The sequence below is a fragment of the Pholcus phalangioides genome, unplaced genomic scaffold, assembly GCF_987345545.1.
Source record: "Pholcus phalangioides strain wild (caught in Gottingen) unplaced genomic scaffold, Ppha-v1.0 ptg000014l_1, whole genome shotgun sequence".
In the NCBI taxonomy this organism is placed as follows: Eukaryota; Metazoa; Arthropoda; class Arachnida; order Araneae; family Pholcidae; genus Pholcus; species Pholcus phalangioides.
Window position 1 is genome coordinate 6,997,410 of NW_028301607.1, and position 24,187 is coordinate 7,021,596.

The 24,187-nt window shown below is 31.0% G+C and overlaps 1 protein-coding gene across 20 annotated transcripts in view; it reads right to left on the minus strand.

Annotated features, from left to right (window-relative positions):
- trol (terribly reduced optic lobes) overlaps positions 1-24,187 on the minus strand; it is a 328,483-nt gene that overhangs the window by 44,260 nt on the left and 260,036 nt on the right. For 13 of the 20 annotated variants that reach the window (XM_089241641.1, XM_089241634.1, XM_089241638.1 and 10 more), the window contains 25 exons: positions 23,547-23,663; positions 23,105-23,215; positions 21,812-21,868; positions 21,131-21,358; positions 18,656-18,706; positions 16,898-17,008; positions 15,201-15,320; positions 14,921-15,052; positions 14,211-14,498; positions 12,468-12,592; positions 12,155-12,367; positions 11,512-11,688; positions 11,216-11,361; positions 10,714-10,825; positions 10,424-10,549; positions 9,677-9,804; positions 8,929-8,967; positions 7,311-7,456; positions 7,035-7,108; positions 3,409-3,549; positions 2,867-3,049; positions 1,502-1,594; positions 1,310-1,393; positions 917-1,035; positions 210-435 (listed from right to left, as the gene is read on the minus strand). In XM_089241641.1, the coding sequence (XP_089097767.1) occupies positions 210-435; positions 917-1,035; positions 1,310-1,393; positions 1,502-1,594; positions 2,867-3,049; positions 3,409-3,549; positions 7,035-7,108; positions 7,311-7,456; positions 8,929-8,967; positions 9,677-9,804; positions 10,424-10,549; positions 10,714-10,825; positions 11,216-11,361; positions 11,512-11,688; positions 12,155-12,367; positions 12,468-12,592; positions 14,211-14,498; positions 14,921-15,052; positions 15,201-15,320; positions 16,898-17,008; positions 18,656-18,706; positions 21,131-21,358; positions 21,812-21,868; positions 23,105-23,215; positions 23,547-23,663 (3,347 nt within the window). Of the gene's footprint in view, positions 1-209; positions 436-916; positions 1,036-1,309; positions 1,394-1,501; positions 1,595-2,866; positions 3,050-3,408; positions 3,550-7,034; positions 7,109-7,310; positions 7,457-8,928; positions 8,968-9,676; positions 9,805-10,423; positions 10,550-10,713; positions 10,826-11,215; positions 11,362-11,511; positions 11,689-12,154; positions 12,368-12,467; positions 12,593-14,210; positions 14,499-14,920; positions 15,053-15,200; positions 15,321-16,897; positions 17,045-18,655; positions 18,707-21,130; positions 21,359-21,811; positions 21,869-23,104; positions 23,216-23,546; positions 23,664-24,187 lie in introns of all 20 variants that reach the window. The other 7 variants (XM_089241648.1, XM_089241642.1, XM_089241636.1 and 4 more) reach the window with 4 other exon arrangements.

A 24,187-nucleotide genomic window follows, 5' to 3' on the forward strand; every position in this document is an offset into this window, starting at 1 on the left:
CAATCAGCTTTTATATCACATTTCTGGAATGCTGAAATTAAAAAAAAAACATTTCAACTATTCTTTTGATGGAATAAAGTGGTTTGGTTATATGGAGACGCTACTATAATTATGGATGATTTGAATGAATATGAGTAATTTCTACTTTGCTTCGAATTTTAGAAGCTGCTAGTGCTTCTGTACTTGAAAATGCACATTAGGTAACTCACCCTGCAGATACCAGATTCTGGATCACAATCGCTAGAGTGACTGTTACAGAAACATGGTTCACAAAGTCCTAAATATAGACCAGCACCAGAACGAGTATATCCAGCATCACAATCTTCACAAGAAAGTCCTGTATAACCAATGGGGCAACGACACTGTTCAACAGATAATGCTCTTTCCCTTCCTGTTGGTCGATCTACAGCGGTCATTAACGCCACTTCAGACAGACTGCACACAGGAAAAAAAATTATGTAATAAATGTAAAAAATATATAGTAAAATACATGCAGAAGATCTTTTTGGTTTCACTTCATCAAAATGCTTCTTTGACATTCATAAGAATTATGTCTACATGATAAAATTAATGGTTATTTCATTTGTCAGGAAAAAAAGGTTAGATTTTGATGCACAGTAAAATTTTGATTTAACAAATCAGACAAGATGACAATTTTGTTCAATAAATCTTTATCAACATGATTGCAAATAGAGACAGAAAAATTCAATAAATCAAGATTCTATTGTACGTAATAGTTGTTGTCAAAGTGTGAATTGTGGCTCCCAAGGGTGTCACCAAACTTTGTAAATGACTTTGTGTCAAGCTGAAGATATTGATGTGTTTGTATTTACTAGTTAAACAGGAAGCAGACTCTATTTAATTCCTGCTAGACTTATTTCAATCATTATGCAAAATAAATTTCCTATTCCCTTACCTAGTAGATGTTGTTTCTCCTGTGTACGTGGCTTTTATCAGGATTGCATCTAGATCTGCTAAAGTCATCAATAAATGCTCACGGGTAGCCGGCTGGCCATCTGCTCTCAACCAAGATGTCTGAAATAAATATATTTGTATGACTCATCTTTCAGATACTTTTGCGTGGACACAGCACAGTGAACATAGCTAAGGGGTCTTTTGCAGATCAAATTCTGATACTTTTTTCTGTAGTTGTAATAATGAAAACAAAAATTGTCAAATAGGATCAGTTAGTTCAATTTATTTATTCACATTCATTGTTTATTTATTCTAAGAACCATCTGATATTTCACATAGTGTCATTATTGCTACCACTGAAAAGCACTTTACAGTAAAAAAAAAATCGACTTACTTCATACATTGGGATGGAAATGGCATGCTGCACACCAGGTCTTATAAGTTCTGAGTGTCGATACACCAAAACAATTCCATTGCCCTAAAAATTGGGAGAAAAATACATAATGCAATATAAGAAATCATAAGAAATCATAATTTTTCAAATAAAAATCTCTCTCTCAAACCTCAAAAAGCCAAATATTCATACCATGATCTCAACATCTGGATCAAGATTTGGATCAGCTCTGTTGCCTGGAACATACATCACTGTATAATTTAATGAACCTCCATATGCTGTTACCTGCATGAATAAAAACAAAAAAAAATCAATATGCATCATACACATAAAAAATATATGAAAATTTCTGAAAAGTTTTTGCTGTTTTTTGATAGAAGAGCATTTAAACATGTCTGAATTATAAGGAAATTACTGGGAGCAAATACAACCTGAATATATTATGAAAAATATTTTGAAAATTTCAACAGAAAATGTTTTATATCAATTTTATACCATTTCAAAGATAAAAGAAAACAAGGTGTGCAAAGTGAGAAGTCTTTTTTATCCAAGTTATACTTTCAAATACTTGATGTTTTTCTATTAATGAAAAAGCATAAATGACACATAAGTAACAAATGAATGTATTAATTTATCTTCTGGAAATATTTTATAGTGAACAGAATTAAGAGTTTTTTGTAGATTGAATTCCGTTAATTTTTTCAATAAATTTTTGCTCTCTTCACAGAGCAGGCAGACTTTCAGCATGAAAGTTACATAATACGAAAATTCAAGAATTTATCATATTCACTTCAAAACGCGGAAGACAGATGGCAGCACCACCATAGCATGAAATAAATGACACTGGAAACATAAATATGTTAGAGCCTCACAATCACTTATAACCCACAATCTGGCATGCACCAATTTGTTATAAATTCCACAGAAGAATGTGTATGAGTTGCATGTTCGGTTAAGTAGTAGTCAAAAGAACTGCACATACACTAAGTTCCAGCTGGTGCTCTAAATCTTAACAGACAAGTAACATTTAAATAAACCCTCTACTGTTGATATTTTTTTAATCAACACAGTAATGGAGAGAATAACCTATACAATATATAAGTTAGAAAAATACTGAAAGTGTTCGTTTTATGTAATGGACATATTCTTTGTAATATGTTCATAATAAAGCATCAATATTGAAGCTTTATTATGGACATATATTGCAGTCTTCTCACAAATAGATATACACTTAAGTAAATGTTGACTATTCAATGCATGGATTTTTATTTTTGCAATTCAAAATTGACCATGCTCAACCAAGTTTTTATGGCAACAATTTTTCTAATTTAGAATTTATTATTAGTTTCTAAGGTCTAGAATGCAAGTGAATAATTGCAAATTCCTTCATATGCTCATCAAGTGTAGTAAGTTATTATGCAATAATCATATCTTATCAGCAACACTATGCAAAATCAAATCATATCAAGAAATATAAATGTAAATTATGAGTGTGAGTTCTACACACACACACACACACAATAACTATTCACAAAAACATTCCTTCATACTACACACCTGATCCCCCAAAAATGATGGTGGCAGTTTCCAGTAATAAGTTTGAAGTGGTTGAGTTGCGAAACTCCTGAACAGCAATTCCCTGTTTCGAGCATCAACTTGCAAATTTTGACTGATATCAAAACTGCGGTGAATGTTTGTAAGCACAACGTTCTGAGAACTGCTGGTGAAAGACAATGAAACCTAACAGAAAACAATATCGAATTTAATAGTTAAAAATAATCAATGATCTCTTTGCTCTAGAGGTACATATATGTGTACCTTTGTTTTTAATGGTTTTAATAAAGACCTATAACTCACATGGTTCCAGTAAACATTGACACAAATTAATCAATTAACTGAAAAAATGATTTTTAAAAGGGCATTTTTAAATACAATAAATACAAATTAATAAAAAAAAGTTTTTAATAGCTTGTTTTGGCTCAGGTTTGAAAAGGAAAAACATAATTTTGACCCATTTGAGATTTATTTACATTATCAACTAAAAATTAAAAAAGGAAATAAATTACAGAATATCATACATGAACATGTTTTACACATACCGTATCTCTGTACCAAGTACTACTTAAACAATCTTTTGTTATTCCCATGCAGAAGCAGTCAATACAACCGAATGGAGATGCAGGGTTCAGTTGGAATGTATGTGGTTTGCATTGGTCACATCTTGCACCAGTCACATATGGCTGAAAGAAGACAAATAATAATGAAGGAATATTTGCGAATTCTGAACTAAAGATGAAAACAGCCGATTAGGTTCTTGCAACTGTTATTAAATGAAATACGATTTCAAGGGGCTGTCATGATTTTAAGTATCAACTCTGTATTTTTCAAACACCATTGGTAGGCATCTCTACACGGTGAAGAGATATTTGATGAAACTGACTCAGACAAACAGAACAGAATTAAATTAACACACTAAAATCAAATTGGATTATTAAGTAATCTGTATCCAAAATCTTCTAACGATGCTAATTACTAGTGTAGAAGAAACATTGAGGTAGTAGAAAAACTGGCAAAATCCCATTAGTATATAGAAGATAATTTTATTTATTAAAAGTACTACATATTGGGAGTCCAGAGACAAAAAGTAATTTGAATTATGCTGAATGAATAAAAACATGAATTTTTTTCATTTGCTTTGTTTAGTGATTCTCAACCAAGGAGCAAAGAATAGCTCAGAATTGAAAGTTCCAAAAAAAAAGATAAATATGCTGGCTTAACAGTTTTCAAAATTAAATTCAATATTTTTTCTAAAGATGTTTAATTTATGAAACTGTACTAGAAAAAAATTATCTTAATTTACACTGAAAACCTGTCTTCCCATCCACTGGATGAAAAGCGTAGAAATAAATTTAAATAAGACCAATTTTTTTTTCATTCATTCTGGACAGTTTTCAACAGATAATGTCTGAGAATGTAATGTTTAGCATCAAGTTTTCATATACTGTACTAACTAATGACAGATATTGTATTAAATATTAATATATATAAATATCGATAGATATTGTATTTCCAATATTGAAATAATGAACAGAAAATGAGACAAGATAATGAATAGAAAATTAATGAGTTAAAATATTCTATTGTAAACCTAATTTATAAAAAAGGAAATATTCATGATTTAGTAAGCTATATAAACCAATATTAATATACATTCTTCCAGTTTTTTCAAAAATAACTGAGAAATGTATTAAAAAACAACTAATCAGCTTTTTCAATAACAATTTTTTTTTTGCGTCTAACCAATATAGCTTTGAAAAAACAAAAGTATTAAAATAGCTATGGTCGAATTGAGTAATTATTCAAACAATGAATTTAATAACAATAAATATTCCCCCATTAGAGTTTTCTTAGATTTAAACCATGCTTTGATTATGGTGATTTTGGGTATTTTAACAAACTCTTTTCAGCAGGCATAAGAGGAACTGTACGAAACTGGTTTGAAACATACTATTATAATAGGCAACAAGCTATTATAATAAATGGTGAAATCAGTACATTCCAAAAGGTAATGAAAAGAGTCCCGCAAGGGCTGGTCCTAAAACCATCATTATTTCTTGTTTATATTAATGATTTATGTAAAATGAGTTCAAATGGTAAATTAATTTCATTTGCAGATGACACTATCCTTTATGTTGAAGATACAGAAATGATGTGTCTCAAAAAGTAATTGAAAAGGACCTATTTAGGATAAATATATGGCTAAATAATAAATTAAAACTAAATACTCGAAAAAAATATATTTGCTTAATTACATTACGTTAAATTACATTTGCGTAAAAAAAAAATCTCCAGCATGAAAAAATAGTTTAAAAAATTAGAATCTATGCAGCAGTCCTATATAAACTAAAAACACGATTGATAAAACCTTTCTAAAGGACATCTTTTATGCATGGATTTATTCAATAACAACATATGGAATATGCGCCTCGAGCGGGGCATATGATACAAACATACAAGAATTTAATAGCACTTACAGTAAAATAAGATCACTAATAACTAATACTAACTCAAAAAACTGAACAGAATGTCACACACTAAACATAAGACAAATCTCTCTATATATATAATATATAAAATTTGTAACAGTAAATAATACAGGGCTAACATTGAAAAGCAATAGAACATATATTCGATATAGGAATATTTATCAAGTGCCAGGAGTCAATAAAACATTATTTAGAAAGAGTTTCTGTTACATTGCACTTAAAATGCTAAATCGTTTCCATACAATGTGTGAACCATACTAATAGTGATGCGAGCTGAAATTTCAAAATTTATTCCTTTGCAAAAAATATAAACTATGAACAAATCATGCAATTAATACAGATGACTGATAACCATAACAAAAGCTGATGTAACTTTTTTTTACAACATTGATGAATATATTTTTTATTGTCAAAAATGTTTTGTTTTTTTCTAAAATATTACTGATTCTTTTTTGTTACTATATATTGCAAGGAATTGACTTTTTGGAATCTGACCATTTTACTTATATATACTGAAGTTGATCTTTGCAATCACTGCACAGTGTAAATATAAATGTCTGTTTTTTCCTTTTTTGTATGCTCTTGGATGAATATATTTCAAAATTTATATATTGTGAAAAAAAAAAAGGGAGAAGGGAAATCTATATTTAACACTGATTCACTAATAAGACAGAATGTAAATGTTCACATAACTTGGGGGCCATTCAAGTATTATGTAAGCAGATTTTCAGCCATTTTTGACCCCCCCCCCCATCAGCAAAAGTCAGCAAAACACTGACCCCCTCCCCCCTATCAGCAAAAATTCGTCAGCAGCTTAGAATATCTCATATCTTCAAAAAGGGGTGGTTGATGACGTAAGCAACCTTCAAACCCACCTCCCCCAACTTGTCATCAAAAGTCAGCAAATCCAAAACCCCCTTCCCCCCCCTTGATGCTGAAGTAATACTTGAATGACCCCTTCCCAGTAAATAATTGATACTACTACTTTAAAATTATCTTTTACATTTTTTTTTTTACATTTACAATATAAAATTGATTTTGTCTGGCTGTGTGTGTTTTCTATACAAATCCACAATTTTAGATCTATTGTTGCCAAATTTTGCATATATACCTAACGGGACCAGACTTAAATGATAGGCTACTTTATAAGTTTGTTAGATTTGGGCCAATGCCCGAAATTGACGGAAAACTGTCGGGTAACAATGGTTTCTCGACCTAAACTATCACTTTTGGAATGCTTACTTTGGTTCCCTACCAATGTGTTTCAGACATGCATATGCCTTTACAATGGTTTGGCATTTCTTTAATCCTGTCAGTATATGTATATAATAGTTTTTATGCCTTTATAATGGTCTTGTCATTTTTCAATCCTTCCAGTAATTGAAGAAAACACGGGCAGTGCCAGGTATTATAACTAATAACAAATTAAAAAAATCCTTGAAAAATAATGACTGTTGCCATGTGCCAACAGACAACGGATTATTTTTTGTAGACCTACTGTGAAAGAACACCCTAGTCCCTTAGAGTCAGAGTGAATGTTTCCGCTTTATGTATTTATATGTTTTTTGTGTGTGTCTGTCTTTTGTATCAGTTTGTACTTGTGTTAAAAAAAAAAACTGACAGCAATATTTAAGCATAGAAAAACATGTCATAAAAAATCATAAATTTGACCTGTTTACCTTACACTGGCAAAGACCTGTTGTTCTGCTTGGTTCAGGAGTTAGACTTCCAATCGGATCACACTGAAGGCCACCTGGAAATAAATACAATATCAGTTTCAATATTCATAGTTCAAATAACAAAAAATATTTAAAATAAAATTTATTTTTCTCACAAAATCAAAGCTCTTGATTTTTTTTAAAAGATCAAAGGCATGACATTTATTTTCAGAGATGAGTAGAACAGAATATGAACATATATATATAATCAAAGGAAAAAAACAACTCTGTATGCACCTCGAACTCTGCAACTGCCACCAGGAACATTTGGATTTCCATCATACCCAGGTGCACATCTTTCGCATCGGCGGCCCTGATATCCAACAGGACAAGCATCACAAGTTACTTGGCCATCTGTATCAATTTTACATGTGGGAGAGAACCTTCGCAAAATAAAATCAAAACACATTTAGAAAGAAAGTGAAATATAAAATGGCATGAAGATGAGTTAAAGGCCAATAAGAAATAATAAAGACAAACTACACACTATATATAGAGCATAATGTTTTCAATTACGATTTCTCACAAATTCAGTTTTTTTGCATGAAATGAGGAAAATGATAACTGATGAATCAGTTTTGAATCTGTTTACATATAGAAGAAAATATTTTCATTAAAGAATCAAGTTTCTGTAAAACTTACTAGAAATATTACCAGAACAGTGAAATGGCACATTAAGAAAAATAAGAGTATTAACAAATACAAATTAAGAGTGTGTGTATGTTACTGCCAAAGCATAAAATTGATCAATTTTCATTGACTATTTACTCAGCCAATGTCCAAATTTCAAGCTTTGGCCAGCCAGTTTGCAAAGTGGTTGGAGATCCCTAGCAAAAGTCTGATAACAAGAGATACCTTTTTGGTAATAATTGTGTCCATGAAACTACAGTCATGATGTGGTAATAGTTTTTCCTGTCAAATTTTAAAGAAAAATATATAATGGCTACATATTATTATATACATAGCTGTGTCTTCCAAAATTCTCTTTTTTTCTTCTTTTGTCACATGGGGCCAATACAGCTACTATACATAGGCATGTATCCCACATTGGAAATTAAAAAAGTACATTTAGTGCCCACTGGACACAGTCTTTCATCAGAACATAAAAATTTGGCCAGGGATCTCCAGCCACTTTAAGAACTGGTCGACCAAAGCCTGAATCATTTCTGAAAATCAGACTGACCAAACCTCTCAGTCACTTCGTGACTTGGTAACGCATAATAATGTAAGTAAGTATTAATGTAAGTAATGTATGTCATCTCATTCAGGATAAAAAAATTCTAATGCTCGTATTTAAAAATATTATTTCAAAGAACAGCAAAGGTCTAAATAACAGACACTGGTTGAAAACAATTAAAAACTGGAAAAATGAAAATACTGAACATAAAGTTTGTAATCAGTATGATAAAAAAAATTGAATGAAAACTTAAAAGCCATAAATTAATATTTTGTGACATATGAACATGATTCAGTCATGAATCTTTTTTCAATTCTACACACTAATATCATGCTTCAATACCATCTTTAAAATTGAAATGCATTAACTGTTTAGATAAAAAATGAAATTTAAAAGACTTTTTCTAGAAAAAGCAAACAAAAACAATAGTGACAATTCAAAAATGAAATAAACAAACTTAAACAAAGGAAACCATGCTCAAGATGTCCATATCTTGTGCACATAGTTGAATTTAAAGTAGTAATAAATTTAAAAAAAGAACTAATAAAAATTATAATTCAATGCAGAAACATTTTATGCTTAAACACAGCATGCAGATTCCATTGAAAAATAACTTGTAATATAAATTTTTTTTTTCTTTGCATGCACCACCAAGAAATTTGTGCAGTTTGTGTTTACCATTCTGAAGGGAGGGCACCACTCCATGTATCCAGAAGACTGATTTAATTAGAGAACCAGAAAAAAAATATAAAATTATGAATTTTCAAAGAATATTTTGACGAAATTGTAGAAGAAAAAATGTAGTGTTTACTATTAATTTAAAAAACTGACTATATGCTCTGAATTATTAGAAACAAACTAAATCAATAAGATTACCTTATATTTGTGTATTGAATGCCAAGAAAAATAGACAATTATTTAGGGTATGCATATATTATATTGACATTATAACCAAGATATGTGTATAAATAACACAAGTAACTAAAAGTAACACAAGTCCACAATTACTGCAACAATTCTTTTATTAAATATAAATATTTATTAAGTTTTTTCTTCTTCGGGCTCCCAAAAGCCTGCATGAATGACTCAAAAAAATACAAATTAAAAACTTTTCAGATTGAAAATATTGTTATACTATTATGTAACCTATCTTTTAACTCTGAGTGCACAAAACTATCAACTCTTTCTTTAGTCTCATTGTACAGCTTTTATCTTTGTAATTGAGGGGAAAAAATGGTGATTCCTCAATAAATATGTTTTAAACATCTTACAGTGAGTTAAATTCATAATTTGTAAAAAGTCAAGTTCTTTTTCTAAATAAAATGTTCATACAGGTTAACAATATTGGGTCAATCACTCATAAATGGGTTGAGCAGTTTGAGGGTAGATGAGAGATGCAAATAAATAATAAGACACCAATACATACTGATTGCCAGTGGTGATAAGTGGGCATGGACATGGCTGACAATCATCCGGCGTGCCTCTCCTTGCATCACCAAAGTACCCACGCTTACAACGTTCACATTGTCTCCCTTCAGAGTTGTGCTGACAATTCTATGCATATATTAAAAAAGAAAAAATTATCAGCAGGAAAAAAGAAAATGTGGCTCTCTTTTAATAATATGGTCACTTGGAGATGATTTCCCTAGTAGAATAAAAATTTACCATCAATAGAAAACTACTCGTTCAGTAAAAATAAAAATAAAACAATAATACAACAATGTTTTTACATTGCACCTAAAGAACATAATTTAAATAATGAAGTAAAATCAGAAAAATGTAATAAAAAATTGAAATGATTACTAATTAATTACATCAACCTGATTTGTTGAGTAAGAAACAAACCAATATGTGTGTATTTATTCTTTTGACTGTATGTGTGTTAGTTATATTTCATGATTATAACTTGATCATTTGCCAGTTTTAAAAACCCGTCTGTTGCCAAGAGTATATACAAACCAAGGAGCCCTGAACAAATCTTGTGATCCTTTGGGTGTAATAATTAGAATGCAATAAATATTTTGTATCTGTTAAATAAATTTCAAAAATGATGTTTTCCAAAAAATGACATTTTTAAAATAGACTTTTAGCTATCAAGTACTAGATGTTAGGTACCAATTTATATGAATGAGATCAACAATTGCAAAATTATTAGAAATGCAAATCTACAAACCAAGCATTCTCCTGATGATGGATCACAAAGGCTTGAATGACCATGGCAATTGCATGGTAAACGTGAGGGCACACATTCACCTATTCCAGATGAACCTCGTCTTCTAGAATAACCTTCAGCACATTCCTACAATGACAAAAGACATTGTTGTGACACAATTACTTGAAATTTTTTATAAATATACTGGCCATTATGATAGTGTTTCTAAACTTTTTATGTTGCAAGGATTTGTTTTTAAATTTTTCAAAGAAATTCAAGGAAAAGAAAAAAAATAAATAATGGAATCTTACTTCACAAGAGTTTCCTGTGTAACCTTGAGGACACGAACATTTCTCTACAAACACAGCTTGAGGTGCAGATGGATCTGCTAGAGAAGCTGATTCCATTTGGAAGCTGAGAATACTGAAAATGAAGAAGCAAAGCTGAATGCTATAAATTAGCTAGATAACACACAAAAGCAATTTGATAAAATACGTTTGCGAAAAATTTAATATCAAAAGTCTATTATTTGGCATTAAATTTTAGAGAGACAGTTTTTATAGAAAAATTTTTGCTGAGTCCATTCTCAAATAGCATTTAAATCAGCTTTCTTTGCCGCACTTTTTTCCACCCCATTTTTGCAATCTTTCGTTGAGAGTAATAAGGAGCATCAATGATTCATTCTTTATAATGATCTCCTTACGAATGCAAATAGGTTAATAATAAATTTTAAAATGTAAACATCCTTTTCAGACTTATGAAAAATATAATTCATGAAAATAAAAATATGATTTTTGCATTTGTATTTTTCACCTGGAGTCAATGAGATCTTCATCATAACTTGCTCGCAGATAAAATGCCTCAACATTTTGTAGGACAGTCATGATATCTTCTCTTGTGGTAATATCAACTAAAGGTACATCTCCTCTGCCCTGAGCTTCATCCTTATGCCATTCTCCCTTCACAGAAGAAAACAAAACAATTAGTGAACAGTATAACGATTCAAATTTTCATACACAAAACATATTTTAATGACATCAGAAACAAAGATACGTACAACAAAGTTCCATACAAATTTCAGAGATTGAAAAACGTAGTGTAGAACTTACTTCCCAGATACGAACTTCAACATTGTTGTCTCTCTGAGGTCCATAAGGTTGTTTGAGAAGATGGTGGAGAGTTATACCGTTACCCTTTATAATCAAGTCTGCAATTCTTGGTGGCCTCGGAACAAATGGTGCTCTGTACCTGAAGATGTATCTTATATAGCCGCCATAACTGTTAAGCTGAAAAGATTATTTACCCAATTACAGTATGTGTATAGCAGATAAAATAAGATACCATAACTCATTCAGAAAATTTACAACCCCCCCTTTTCTGATTAAAACTTGTCTATGCAAAACTTATTTATTCAAATCAAAATACCTAATGACAATTAAATATTTAAAAAAGTAGTCATCACACCTATATTAATTATAACTTGAAAATGAAACCTGAAATAGTTTCTTTAAATTTTTTCTCTCAATTAAGAGGGACATTATTAGACGCCAGGGGGCAATTAGACTAGCCATGAGAGCCTAAGCCAACACATCAAATTAAGAGGCACAAAAATATTCAAAAACATTTTACGAAAGAAGCACTTGGATAAATGAAGGTGCTCTAACTTCTACCGCACATTTTATAATACGTAAAATGCTCATTCACTAGCTACTTTTTAGACTGATATTTAACACTGAGGTGATTAATGATCACCTGATTTCCTAAGAATTCTGGTGGAAGGCTCCAGTAGTAATAAACATCTATTGGTGCTGCATCACGGATTTTAGCATCAACTCGATACTCTCTGTTACCAGCATTATATTGGACAGCATTCTGGTTTGGAGGATAACGGTCTCCAGCATCCAAATAGCTGCCTCTTGGATCTTTCTGTAAAGCTACAATAGATATTTCTGTTTGAAGAGGAACCTAGAGTTTGACAAAAATAGAAAGAAAAATTATTCAATACACCAGCAACAAAAAGAATTGAATTCAAAATTTTATACTAGAATGATCACACAGTACTCACTGTTACTCTGTGTAAGTTACTACTGTAACAAGTTTCTGTCACACCAAAGCAGAAGCATCTCAAGCATTCTGAGGACACCTCAGCCTTCTCGTTAAACAAAGGTGGGCGACAAACTCCTCCTTTTGCTGTGGGAATGAGAATTCACAAATTAATTTTTTCACATTTCTGTATCATTTTAATGAATGAAAGCATACAGTTTACTTTACAGAAATACAGGGTGGACAAGAAATTCTGGACACATTTTAAAAGTTAATAACAAATAACCTAATTGGCATAGAAAGGTGTGCATGGTTTGCACTAAAATACTTATAATGGACTAGGCTTTTTTTTTGATAACTTATAAAACTCAAATTTCACCCACAAGTGGCACTGTAAAACAAAAAATAAATAAAAAATGACATAACATAAAATTCACAAACAGTGCATATTTACTGTTCATAACAATTTGTGTTGCACAAAACTACCATATTTCAACACGAGCATCATTCCACACTTTTAGGTGTAGTCTGAACTAAAAAGGGCGCTCATATTGAAATGTGATAGTTTTGTGCGACAAAAATGTCATAAAAATTAATTATGCAGTGTTTGTGTTGTATTTCATGTGCTATGCAGAGTTTTTAATTTCACAGCACCACCTGCGAGTGACAGTTTAATTTGTTTAAAAAAAACAAACTCTAGGCCACAATATGTACTTTAATGCAAACTGCACCTTATTATGTAAATTGGTTGATTTGCTATTAATTTTTGAAATGTATTCAGAACTCTTTCCTCATCCACCTCATCCACTCTGTTTAACTACAAAGAACATTGTCTTAGAACAGATTTTAAAAATACTGCAGAGAACATAAACATGCAGAGAGAAAAAAAGTGCTATTAATCTTCTACCTCCTCCTCCTAACCAGATCATGGTCTGTCGCTGTGTCTCAATAAAGAGATTTTCGCAAGTGGTCGAAGAAGACCTGGGCCATGCTGGAAGCTGTGCATGTATGTGCTGTGAACCCAATGTGAAATCTGTTTCTGTTGTCAATTTTTCTAACTATGAGTGAAGTGTAATGATTAAATAATTGCATCATTGTAGGTCTGTTGCTTTCTGTGACGAGACTTTTCCAAATGAAGATCAGCTCTCATTCAAGTCTTGAATTTAGCTTTACCAGCCAAATTAACCTTTTAACAGCTCAATTCAAGTTTGGATTGATTTTTATAATTTTTTAATCTTTTCTGATCCTTCAGTTTCAATGAAACAATCAAAAAATTTGTAACAAAATAAAAATTTCAAATCAAGTTCTGAATCTCACACCTTCAGGAAAAAATAAATCAAGTGCTTTCGTGAACAAAAACATTTTTTTCTAATTAATAAAACTGATTAAAAGATTAATAAATGGCTTGCCCCCCTTCATTATGAATTCTTCAAAAATAACAAGTTTTTTAAAGAATGATTATAATCCACGATTCTTGCCATCTGGCAATCAAGTGGTTAGGGAGCTAGCTTCTGACTGTGCAGGTTTGGGTTCGAATCCTGGTTCAGGCATGGATGTCTACTAACACTAACAAAATCCCTGGACAGATCGTAAAGATCTCTTGGGAATACGTGATGATCATATTATTAAAATTAAAAATTTTTATTATTATTAATTTCATTTTTTATTTTTTAAATTTTTAAATTTTATTACTAAAAAATTTTAAAAATGAAACAAAAATGCAATTATTTCAACTGGAGATATATAAAATTAGCATGCTACCTACATTTTACAACAAGTACTGTATCAGGAATAGCCAGAACACTGTCCTTGCTGTTTATAGCCTCACAACTCCATGCACCTTGATCACTAGGTCGAGCATCACGAATTGTTACTGATCCTCTTCCATTTTCTGATGTCACAAAAACCCGAGGCGGAGATGGAATGTTACCCCAGTTCAGACGCCAACTTATGATGGGTGTTGGATTTCCCACAGCAGTACAAGAAATGGTAACTGTCTCTCCTTCCTCCACTGTCATGGTCTCAGGTGGTGGATGAGTAATTGTGGGAGAAGCTGAAAACAGATTACAATACTGTAGTTCAATAATATGATATAGTCAATAAAAAATATTTTATAGTCATTTAGAAATCGGTAGGCTTTTATTGAATCGACAGCCAATGACATTTGAAAGAAATCATCATAAATGTTACACATGAATAAAAAATGAATATGTTGACTAAAAAATTATGTCGATTTGGGGTAAATATAAGAATATTGATTAAAAAATGAAGCGAAGCTCCTAAAAAAATGTACAGCTACACTATAAAATACATAGAAATAGTTTTTGGTATAAAGTAGCAAATTATATGTATAAAAAATCTAAATTAAATAATTATTTTTTGGGAAAATCAAAACAGAATTACAATTTCAACAAATTGTTTCTGGTTAATTTCCTGAAAACATCATATTACAAGAGAAAGACACATTCAACATACCACAACCAATCTCGTCAGATTTGTCTTGACAATCCAGTTCCCCATCGCACTGGAAGCTCTTTGGAATGCACTGATCACCCGAGAGGCAACGGTACTCATCATATCTACAAGGTGAACCCGGTGGTCCTGGATCTGATGGAAAAAATATGAAAAATTGCGATTTGACTTGAAATTATAAAACTTGTTGCATAGAAGAACAATAACAATTTGCAAAAATTTATAAAAATTCAAAAAATTATGAGTCAGTAGTTCAATTCACTTAAACAAGGAGAGAACTTACTGCATGATTTTTCATCACTGTTATCGCCACAGTCATTATCTCCATCACATCTCCACACTTTTAACACACATTTTTTATTATCACACTGGAATTCATTTGGTTGGCACTGGAACTGGTACTCTATAAAAATGTACGTAGAAGAATGTTAAACATACTAGTTTAAAATGTATAGCTTGCAAAGGATGACCATTACACAAATTTGAATAGAAAGTATTAAAATTACTGTGAATAGAAGTTCTTTCACTACTTAGTCCTCTCATTATCACTGATTGGACATCACATGGTATTTAACTTTACAAGTCACATATTATATATGCCATTGTAAAAGTATATTGTAAGTAATTAGTTGTTACCCACGGCTTCACTTGCATTGATTTATGGATTTGGCAATCTGAGAATCACTCTGTGATGATACCCCCCCCCCCCAATCACTGAATTTTCAGAAATTACCCTCTTAGTGGGTATCTACATAAAAAAATATAATACCGACTGAATTTCATATTTATAGCTTCAGCGGTTTCAGCTTGGCCATGATTGCTCCCATAACTTTTGATCTGCCTTATGACTCCCACCCCTTAGAGGTTGGAGAGAGAGATTTTGAAAAATCCTTTCTTAGTGAGTCCCTACATTATAAAATGAAAATACTGATCAAATTCATTCATAGCTTCAACGGTTTTTGCTCAGTATGATTTCTTTATGTAACATTTGAACCATATTAAGGGTCAAATTTCAGTAAAACCCCTTTGTAGTGAACTTTTGCATCATGAAATAAAATTACTGACCACATTTCATAATTATAGCTTAAGCTGTTTCGGCTCGGGATGATTTCTTTACGTTGCCTTCTTTGAACACCCTTCCCAGCCAAACTTTTTATACGTTTTTACCTAATGAAATTTCATATTTATAGTTCTAGCAATTTCTGCTTCACAGTATTTCTTTATGTAACCTTTGAACCATCTTATGAACACCCTTAAAATTTTGAAAAATCCCTTCTTATTTAGTTTTTACGTCATTAACTAAAATTACTGACTAAATTTCATAAATACAGTTTCATTAGTTTCGGCTTGGCAATGATAAATTAGTCAGGAAATGTTATTTTATTTGCAGATTCTATTGTAAAGTAATATAATAAATATCACTGCTAAAAAAACCATGTTCCCAAGGAAATTTTAATGGTTTTAAGGTGTATACAGGCTGCTGATTTCAAAACTGTGTTGGTTCTGTTGAAATTGGCTCCAGTTTCTTAGATAATGCATAATTTAAACATTTCAATAAAGTCTGCAGCCACTAATTTTTGCTAGGAATTTTTAATTTATATTCCTATTTTATTCAATGCATTGTCCGATTTATATCATTATTAGATATCAGTGATTTTTATATATTGATATTAAGTTTATTAATGATTTACATTTCACACAGTTTCAATGTAATTTGTATGCTGCTTATGTACTGGCATTGAAAAATTTAATTTTCTCTTTATCCCAAAAACTAGAGCAAAATCTGACAAAACATACACTTGATTCTGAATCAACACCCTAAAATCACTGAAATATCTTTAAAAACAAAATCAGTGTTGAGCAGTGCATTACATATGGATTATATAATAAATACACTAGTTACATGAATTAAAATAAAATTTCAATGAGCATGCACATTCTCGGCACATACATCAGAAAAAATAATCACAATACCCTCACCACAATTATTTTCGTCTGATCCATCGGAACAATCAAAGTCACCATCACAAGCATATTCCCAAGGAATACATTCTCCATTCTGACATGTGGCTTCCGATCTTGAACAAGATCCTGGTGGACGAGTTGGTTGTACCGGAGGTGGTGTGTCTAGGGGAAGAAAACAATAGATAAATGAACAAAAGTACTTCTAATATATTTTCTGATTATATTTTATAAGATTATAATATCTGGCTGTTTTTCCTATCGGATGCGAAATCTCTTTATACATGTACTCACCATGAAAAGCAGCCCGATGAAAGCAAAAAACAAAAGGAAAAAACAGTCAATTGTTTCACAAGTATTTTTTAAACACAGAAGTTATTTCCTAATACAAAAACACTTTAACAAGCACAAAAGAGTGAAATCTAGACTATAAAAGATAATATGCAAAGCGGATTTCCATTGCATGCAAGCACTGACATTTTAAAAACTTCAAGGTGAATGCAAATGGCATGCTTTCAAAAAATCATAAAATAATGTTTGTGTGAACAAAGTATCAATACAGTCGAATCCTGTTTTAACGAATACTGTTAGAGAAAATCTCATTTTAATGAACATTTTTCTAATCCCCCAAATAAGTTTACATAGGAACAATACTAGGTAACCTAGAATTCCTTTATAACAAAATTTCGTTTTAATGAAGTGATTCCTCCACTCTCTTGGCGTTCGTACGGGATTCGACTGTGTATATATATATATATATATATGAAAAATCATTATTTAATACAGTAAACTTGAAATCCAGTATTCATTAAACTACACCTTGATCCATACTGATGGCTTTCAGAAGACTTGCAATAGTCAAATCCATGATATAAAACTTGGCTTTTTCAAAAGCAGATGACATTACACAATTTTAACGGTAAATTGATTTTTCATAGATATCACAAAAAAGAACAAAATTGAAATAAACAAATTAATTCAATTATTCCTATAACAATCTATGCATTCTTATTGTTTCTGCATCACCAGCAAAATAAGTTGAGCATTTCAATGTTATATATTTTGAAAAAGTATACGAGTAAATATTCAATCTAGGGTAATTTCTGAAACTTTATGTATATACTGTGTACACTACATGCCAAAAAACTAAACACTTGGAAATAATTAATGCAACTTTCTGCGTCGAGCGAATGAACTGTAAATTTGGTAAAAATTGAGGAGCATGTAATGCTTTTTTTTTACAATAGTTTAATAAAATTACCATAAGCTGTCAATTTTACAATCAAGTTAACACTTCTATGATGTTATAAAACACTTTCTTGAAGAAGAAAATTTTTAACAAAAGAATTATTTTATTCATCACTGTATAAGTACAGTAAAGCTTCCATTGGCAAATCATGCTTCACATCCATTAAAAATTGAAGCAATTAATTGCTTTTCATGTTGAGCATAAGTTGCATGAAAATAAATTGTCTTTATCTCAAAGCTTCATTGCAGAGGCAACAACATGTTTCATTGGAAAATAAAAAGTTATATGTGGCAATGAGTATTCCAATATATTAATATGAACATGAGACAAGTAATTGACAAAACACAAATTAACTGAAAAAAACTTTTATTAATATATGTATGTATATAAAAATAAGCAGATCAATGTAGCTATGGCTAGTAAAACGTGACATGACCTCATGCGAAAAGAGTGCATAATTTCCTCTACTACTGTAATATATCATGCAAAAAAAAATCATGCACAAATGCAGAGAAAAAGGTGCATACCTCCTGCACTACCAGTTTCATGTGGAAAAGTAGGTCGATAGTGAGGAACAGCTAGAGATCAATTGTGCAGTTAATAACACACACAAAAAATACAAACCAAGCAAGAAAACTGCATAAACTTGCAGACTTGTATACAGTTTTGTATAACAAATTTTCTTATAAAGCCAAAAAATAAAAAAGGCACAAGTTCAGATATAAAAGTCGGCATTAAAAAAATTCATGCAAGATGGCAAATGTCTTTCTTCTAATTAAATTTTGTGTCATTTCACAAATAATTCACAAATAATTTTTTAAACAAGTTATAAATTCTAACCATATTTTCATTATTTTACAACAGTCAATATAAATGGCTTCCAAAATGAATTTTTCTAAATTAGCTGACTGAGTCAGAACTTCTGCACACGTATGTACATAATACATAACTAGAAAAATCCAAAACTTTAAGACAATAAAATTTTGATAACTGTTATGTTTTCAGCTTCCACTATTTTATGTTTAGAGATAATTTTTAAAATTTTTCCACATCAAGTTCTAGTTAACCATCTTGCCGTTGAGGATTGTCGAGTTATTTTCATAAAATACATAACGTTCACTACTTTTGAGCACTAGAATCACTTTAGGGATTTAATGTTAGGAGAATACACTAATATTCAATGTATAATCAGAATCTATTACTACTTGTTACAAGGGCTGGACAAATCTATTGCCCAATGAACGTATTAATTTCGATGCCAGGTCATTATTCACCTATAATTCTCTATATTTCTTGCCATACTTTCTCTATAGTAAATACATAGGTAAAAGTAATCATCACTTCCATCCTAGGTACCTGGGCAGGAAAGTGCAGCTGCACCATTAACAAATGTATAAGCCCTGTCCCTACCCTAAACTAACTATCACAGAAGGTGAACGACAACTTGTCGACTTCTTTACCTGATGTCAGCAGTGTTAAAAACTATAATTAGTGATTTGACTATAGTTTTAGCTTGGTCGGGCATGTAGATGCGTGGAGCTTTGTCCAGTCCTGCTTGTTACGTTTTGAGCAGCTCTGGCTACAACTGTATATCTCTAATCACACTTTTTTGGTTAAAAACGCTCAATATAGTATTTTTTGTAACTGATGAAAACAATCAAAAAACAACGTTTTCTCCTGTTGAATATTGAAAGTTTCTAAATTTAAACACGAACTTCCTCAAAGTCCTAAAAAACATTCTCCACTTTTGCCTGAACAGTAAAATCTTATTCAGAATAACTTGGGCATTCACATAAAAAAAATGTATGTACAGTGATAATATACGTATATTAAAGCATCTGCTTAGGCATAGCTCATCAATTCACAAGGAACTTAAATAGCATAAGGACAATAAAAATATCTTGAAATGTATAGTGAAAAGCTGCATTGAAACAATAATATATCACAGACTACACAAAAGGAAAAAAAATCATCACGTGCTATTAATATACCATCTAGCAAGTATGACTATATAACACATGTTCATTATATTATATAAAATATGAATACAAATTATGAAAAAAACTGGTTATTTTATGATTTTAGAGGTAAAGAGCAATACTAAAAAGGAATACAATATTTTTAATACCGAAAGATCTGATTTATCCAAACATAAAAAATTGGGTAAAATTATCACAAGTTTTAAGGAAGATAATCAGTTACCAATATAAAAGAAAATACCGCTTTAAATTATGAAAATAATATTTTTAAATTTGATCGAAATTAATATGAAGACAAAAGTTATGAGTAAATAGACACAATTTATCCTCACAGACATCACCATGATACATGAATTTTGTGTCTACAAGAATGATACCTGCTTATAGCTGATATATTTGGTTTGGATTAAAACACAAATGTTAGTTTCAATATAACCCTAATACAAATGGAAAACTGAACCAAGAAATCATGCTGCATACATTTTTCAAAAGGGATTCATTCGCTATAATCCGTAGTTAGTTATATGCTTCACAAAATAGCTTAAATGCTCAATGAGAAAAAGCAGGGCCACTACTTTGAAGCTTGTTGACATTTCACAACTCTTTTTTGAGAATTTATAATTAACAAATAAACTACTTTTTTTCAGATGTACAGGTAATTTCACACATACTTAATATATTTCTCCCCCATTAAAAAAAGTATCTTGTGAAACCTACTAAATCTGATTGAAATTGTAGAAAATTAATGGAAAAGCTTTGCTATAGAAAGCATCAAAAATCCTTTTCATATTTACTGAATTATAAACGGAACATGGAAAGGGGAAAAAAATAAAATAAAAACACCACTGAACACTTTAGGGTGAATCAACATAAAAATTCTTCTAATTTTTTTAAAGCATGCTAATAAAGTTGCAGTGTTAAGCAGACATGCTCAGCTATGAACATGTTACTTGATTAATGCTCTCTTACGAAATCGCCTCAAGCCCCAAATTTTTGCAAGGTCACAATAATCTGCATATTTACATGGTTGAACAGTGAGGAAAGCCGCCTTCTGAGCTCCAGAGACTCCAGCCGGTGCATCTGTCGATGAACATATATACACTCCACTATGTTCTGGTTGAATGTTGGGCATAGTCAATCGTCCTCTCACATCTGTTGATCCGATCGGCAATGGTTTGTTTTCTGCTCTTGACCACTTAACTGGCGATCGACGAGTACCTTCATCTCTGCATCTGAAAACAACTTCACGACCTGAAAGAAAAATTATGTTTCCCATTTGCAGTAATTCAAACTTTACAAATAAATTCAACAAATTAAGCCTGAATAAACACATTATTTTTTTGGTAGAGACTTAAAATTATTCCATAGACATTGACTATTTGTTATAGCCATATATATATTTTCTTAATCTTTTACAAAACAAATTGTACTTCTTAAATTAGCTAACATTAAATGTCCTGTTATCATTGTGTTAGGATGTTGACTCCACGTGCATTTTCACCAAAATAAAATTCATAAAACCACATGTGCAATATAATGACAGAAGGTATTAAAAAAAAAGATAAATTATTCTTAATATATTACCTCATTATGCACAGATAAAAAAGAAATGAAAATGGCTTTGAATTTTCAACAATTAGTCTTCATAACAACATTAAAATTGTGATCATTCATTATTTATGCAACAACATCAATATAACATACCTTGCCTTATACTTTGTCTCTCCGGATACACTTTGATGTTTATCTCCCCTTCAGGAGCTGAGAGAGAAAAAAGAACATTTGAATATTATATAAATATAATTTCTTTTAATAAAGAAAAAGTTTCAAATTAAAGTAAATAAACTGATTTTCCTTTCAAATGAAGTAAAAAAATGGGTACATCTTCAAAGTTATTAAGCATGCTAATCTAGCCAAAACAAATGCAATTATAGTTATTATCAAAAATAACTTGTTTTATTTGAAAAATATGAGATAATTATATATAAAAAAAATTGTATTATAACATTGTTATACAGCTGAATCCCATTATAATGAACTCCAAGAGACTGGAGAGATCACTTCGTTATAATGCAATTTTGTTATAAAGGAATTTCAGATTTTTACAGTTCCAATGTTAAAGTATTACGCAGGGGATTAGGAAACTTTTTGTTAAAACAAGATTTTAACTATAACGGTATTCGTTAAAACGGGAATCGACTGTATAAAAATAAATTAGAATAAAACTAATCTTTAAAACCTTTAAGTGACATGGACAAGATATCTTGCCTACTTAAAAGCATGTTATTTTAGCATTGTGTGACAAGCCCAGACAGTTTGTAAAGTTGATTTCTCAATGAAACACTTTTGACTACACCCCTTACTTTGCACCTAATGAAAATCGGAAGAAAGCCTATTTCATTAAAAAAAAGATAAGGTATTTTGAAGGGTGATTAAAGAGTTCATCACAGATTTTTTTATGTAGAATACAGATTGCGAGAAATTTTCACCGAGTTGAAAAAATAACTGGCTAGGGTAAGGGGTTCAACACTAGGACTGGTATGCATTGTCTTTTGTGTTATTTGCTGAGCTCCTGCATAACCTGGGCAGGAGATGTCACAATATATTTTATTGCAAGACAAGCAACCCACATCAAAAAAAAAAAAAAAAAATGTTTGTGGGAATCTAATTGCCATTAGTGCAAAGAGACCATTCCTCGCAAATCTTGTAGGACATACAATTGTAACAATGCAGTCACAACATGTGCATGGATAGAAAAGGGGGAGAAAAGCAAAAGTAAAGTCAGGCTTATTTATTATAGGCAGGGCACATACAGTGTGTGCAGACCCACCTTTACATACAAATACTCATAACACATACAATATTTTAAACATACTTGGTATTTCTGCTAACATCCTAATTTTAGGCAAATACTTTATTGAACAAAGGTTTTGAAATTTTTAAACAATTTATAACAAGATTTGGTAATGATTGAATTTAAAAATAATAATTACATACCACAATCCGATTCATCAGAATAATCACTGCAATCAAATGTTCCATCACACCTCTGCCTTCTTTCAATACATTGTCCATTTGCACATACATACTGTCCTGGTTGACATGTCCCTGCAATTTCGGAAAAAATATTCATCAAGCTCATTCACCATTTTCAGAGGAAATGTTTCACACACTTCTATGTTCTCTTAGACCCTCTATTTTTAATTTAGATATTTGCAATGATAGATTTTAGTTCACATCTATCAATTCAATCTTCACAGAGAAAAATGAACAGGAATATCTTTTTATGCATGCCCAAATCATCAAAATCAGTCAAATCATTTTTATTTTATAAATAATTATTGAAGATATACATTGTTGAAAGAAAAGACTGAGATAAAATTCAGAGCGGACACACTCTACATGTAACAATGATCAGTATTAATGAGAGAAAACATACAGCAATCTAAATCATCAGATCGGTCAGGGCAATCAGGCATACCATCACAATATTTAGCTCTGTCGATACAAAGTCCACTCATACAGCGAAATTGAGAAGGCCTGCACAACCGAGTTTCTGTGAAAAAACAGTAAGCAAAGGACAAAGGAAAAGAGGCAGGAATGTTAGTGCAGTTAGAATGCAAGCATCTTGGAAGTTAGAGACAAACACATGCACATATGGGGGAAGATATTAAAGAGTATTTCGTTTCTTTAATTTTCCCATAGACATCTTCATGAGTTATACAATTTGCACTCCAACAACAGAACTGTTTCATAAAGAAATTTTATATATACATATATATATCCAACTGTTATATTTCTAGTAAACTGAACTTACTGCTTTGCAAAACTTTTAAAACCAAATAAAAATAAAGTGCCTTTTATAGCATTTTTTTGATGAAAAATTTATCTCTGAATACTCAAAAAACAAATCATAATTTTTTAGTTTGTGATTTAGAATCCGCTAACCATTAACCTGTGTGATCTTAACATGTTTCTGCCCAGTGTGTCCTTCCTCATTTGAGGACAGTGAGGATTTGGCTTTATAAAATATTTTAGCCTTGCAGCTAGATGTTGTATTTTTAGCACGTGTAAATGACA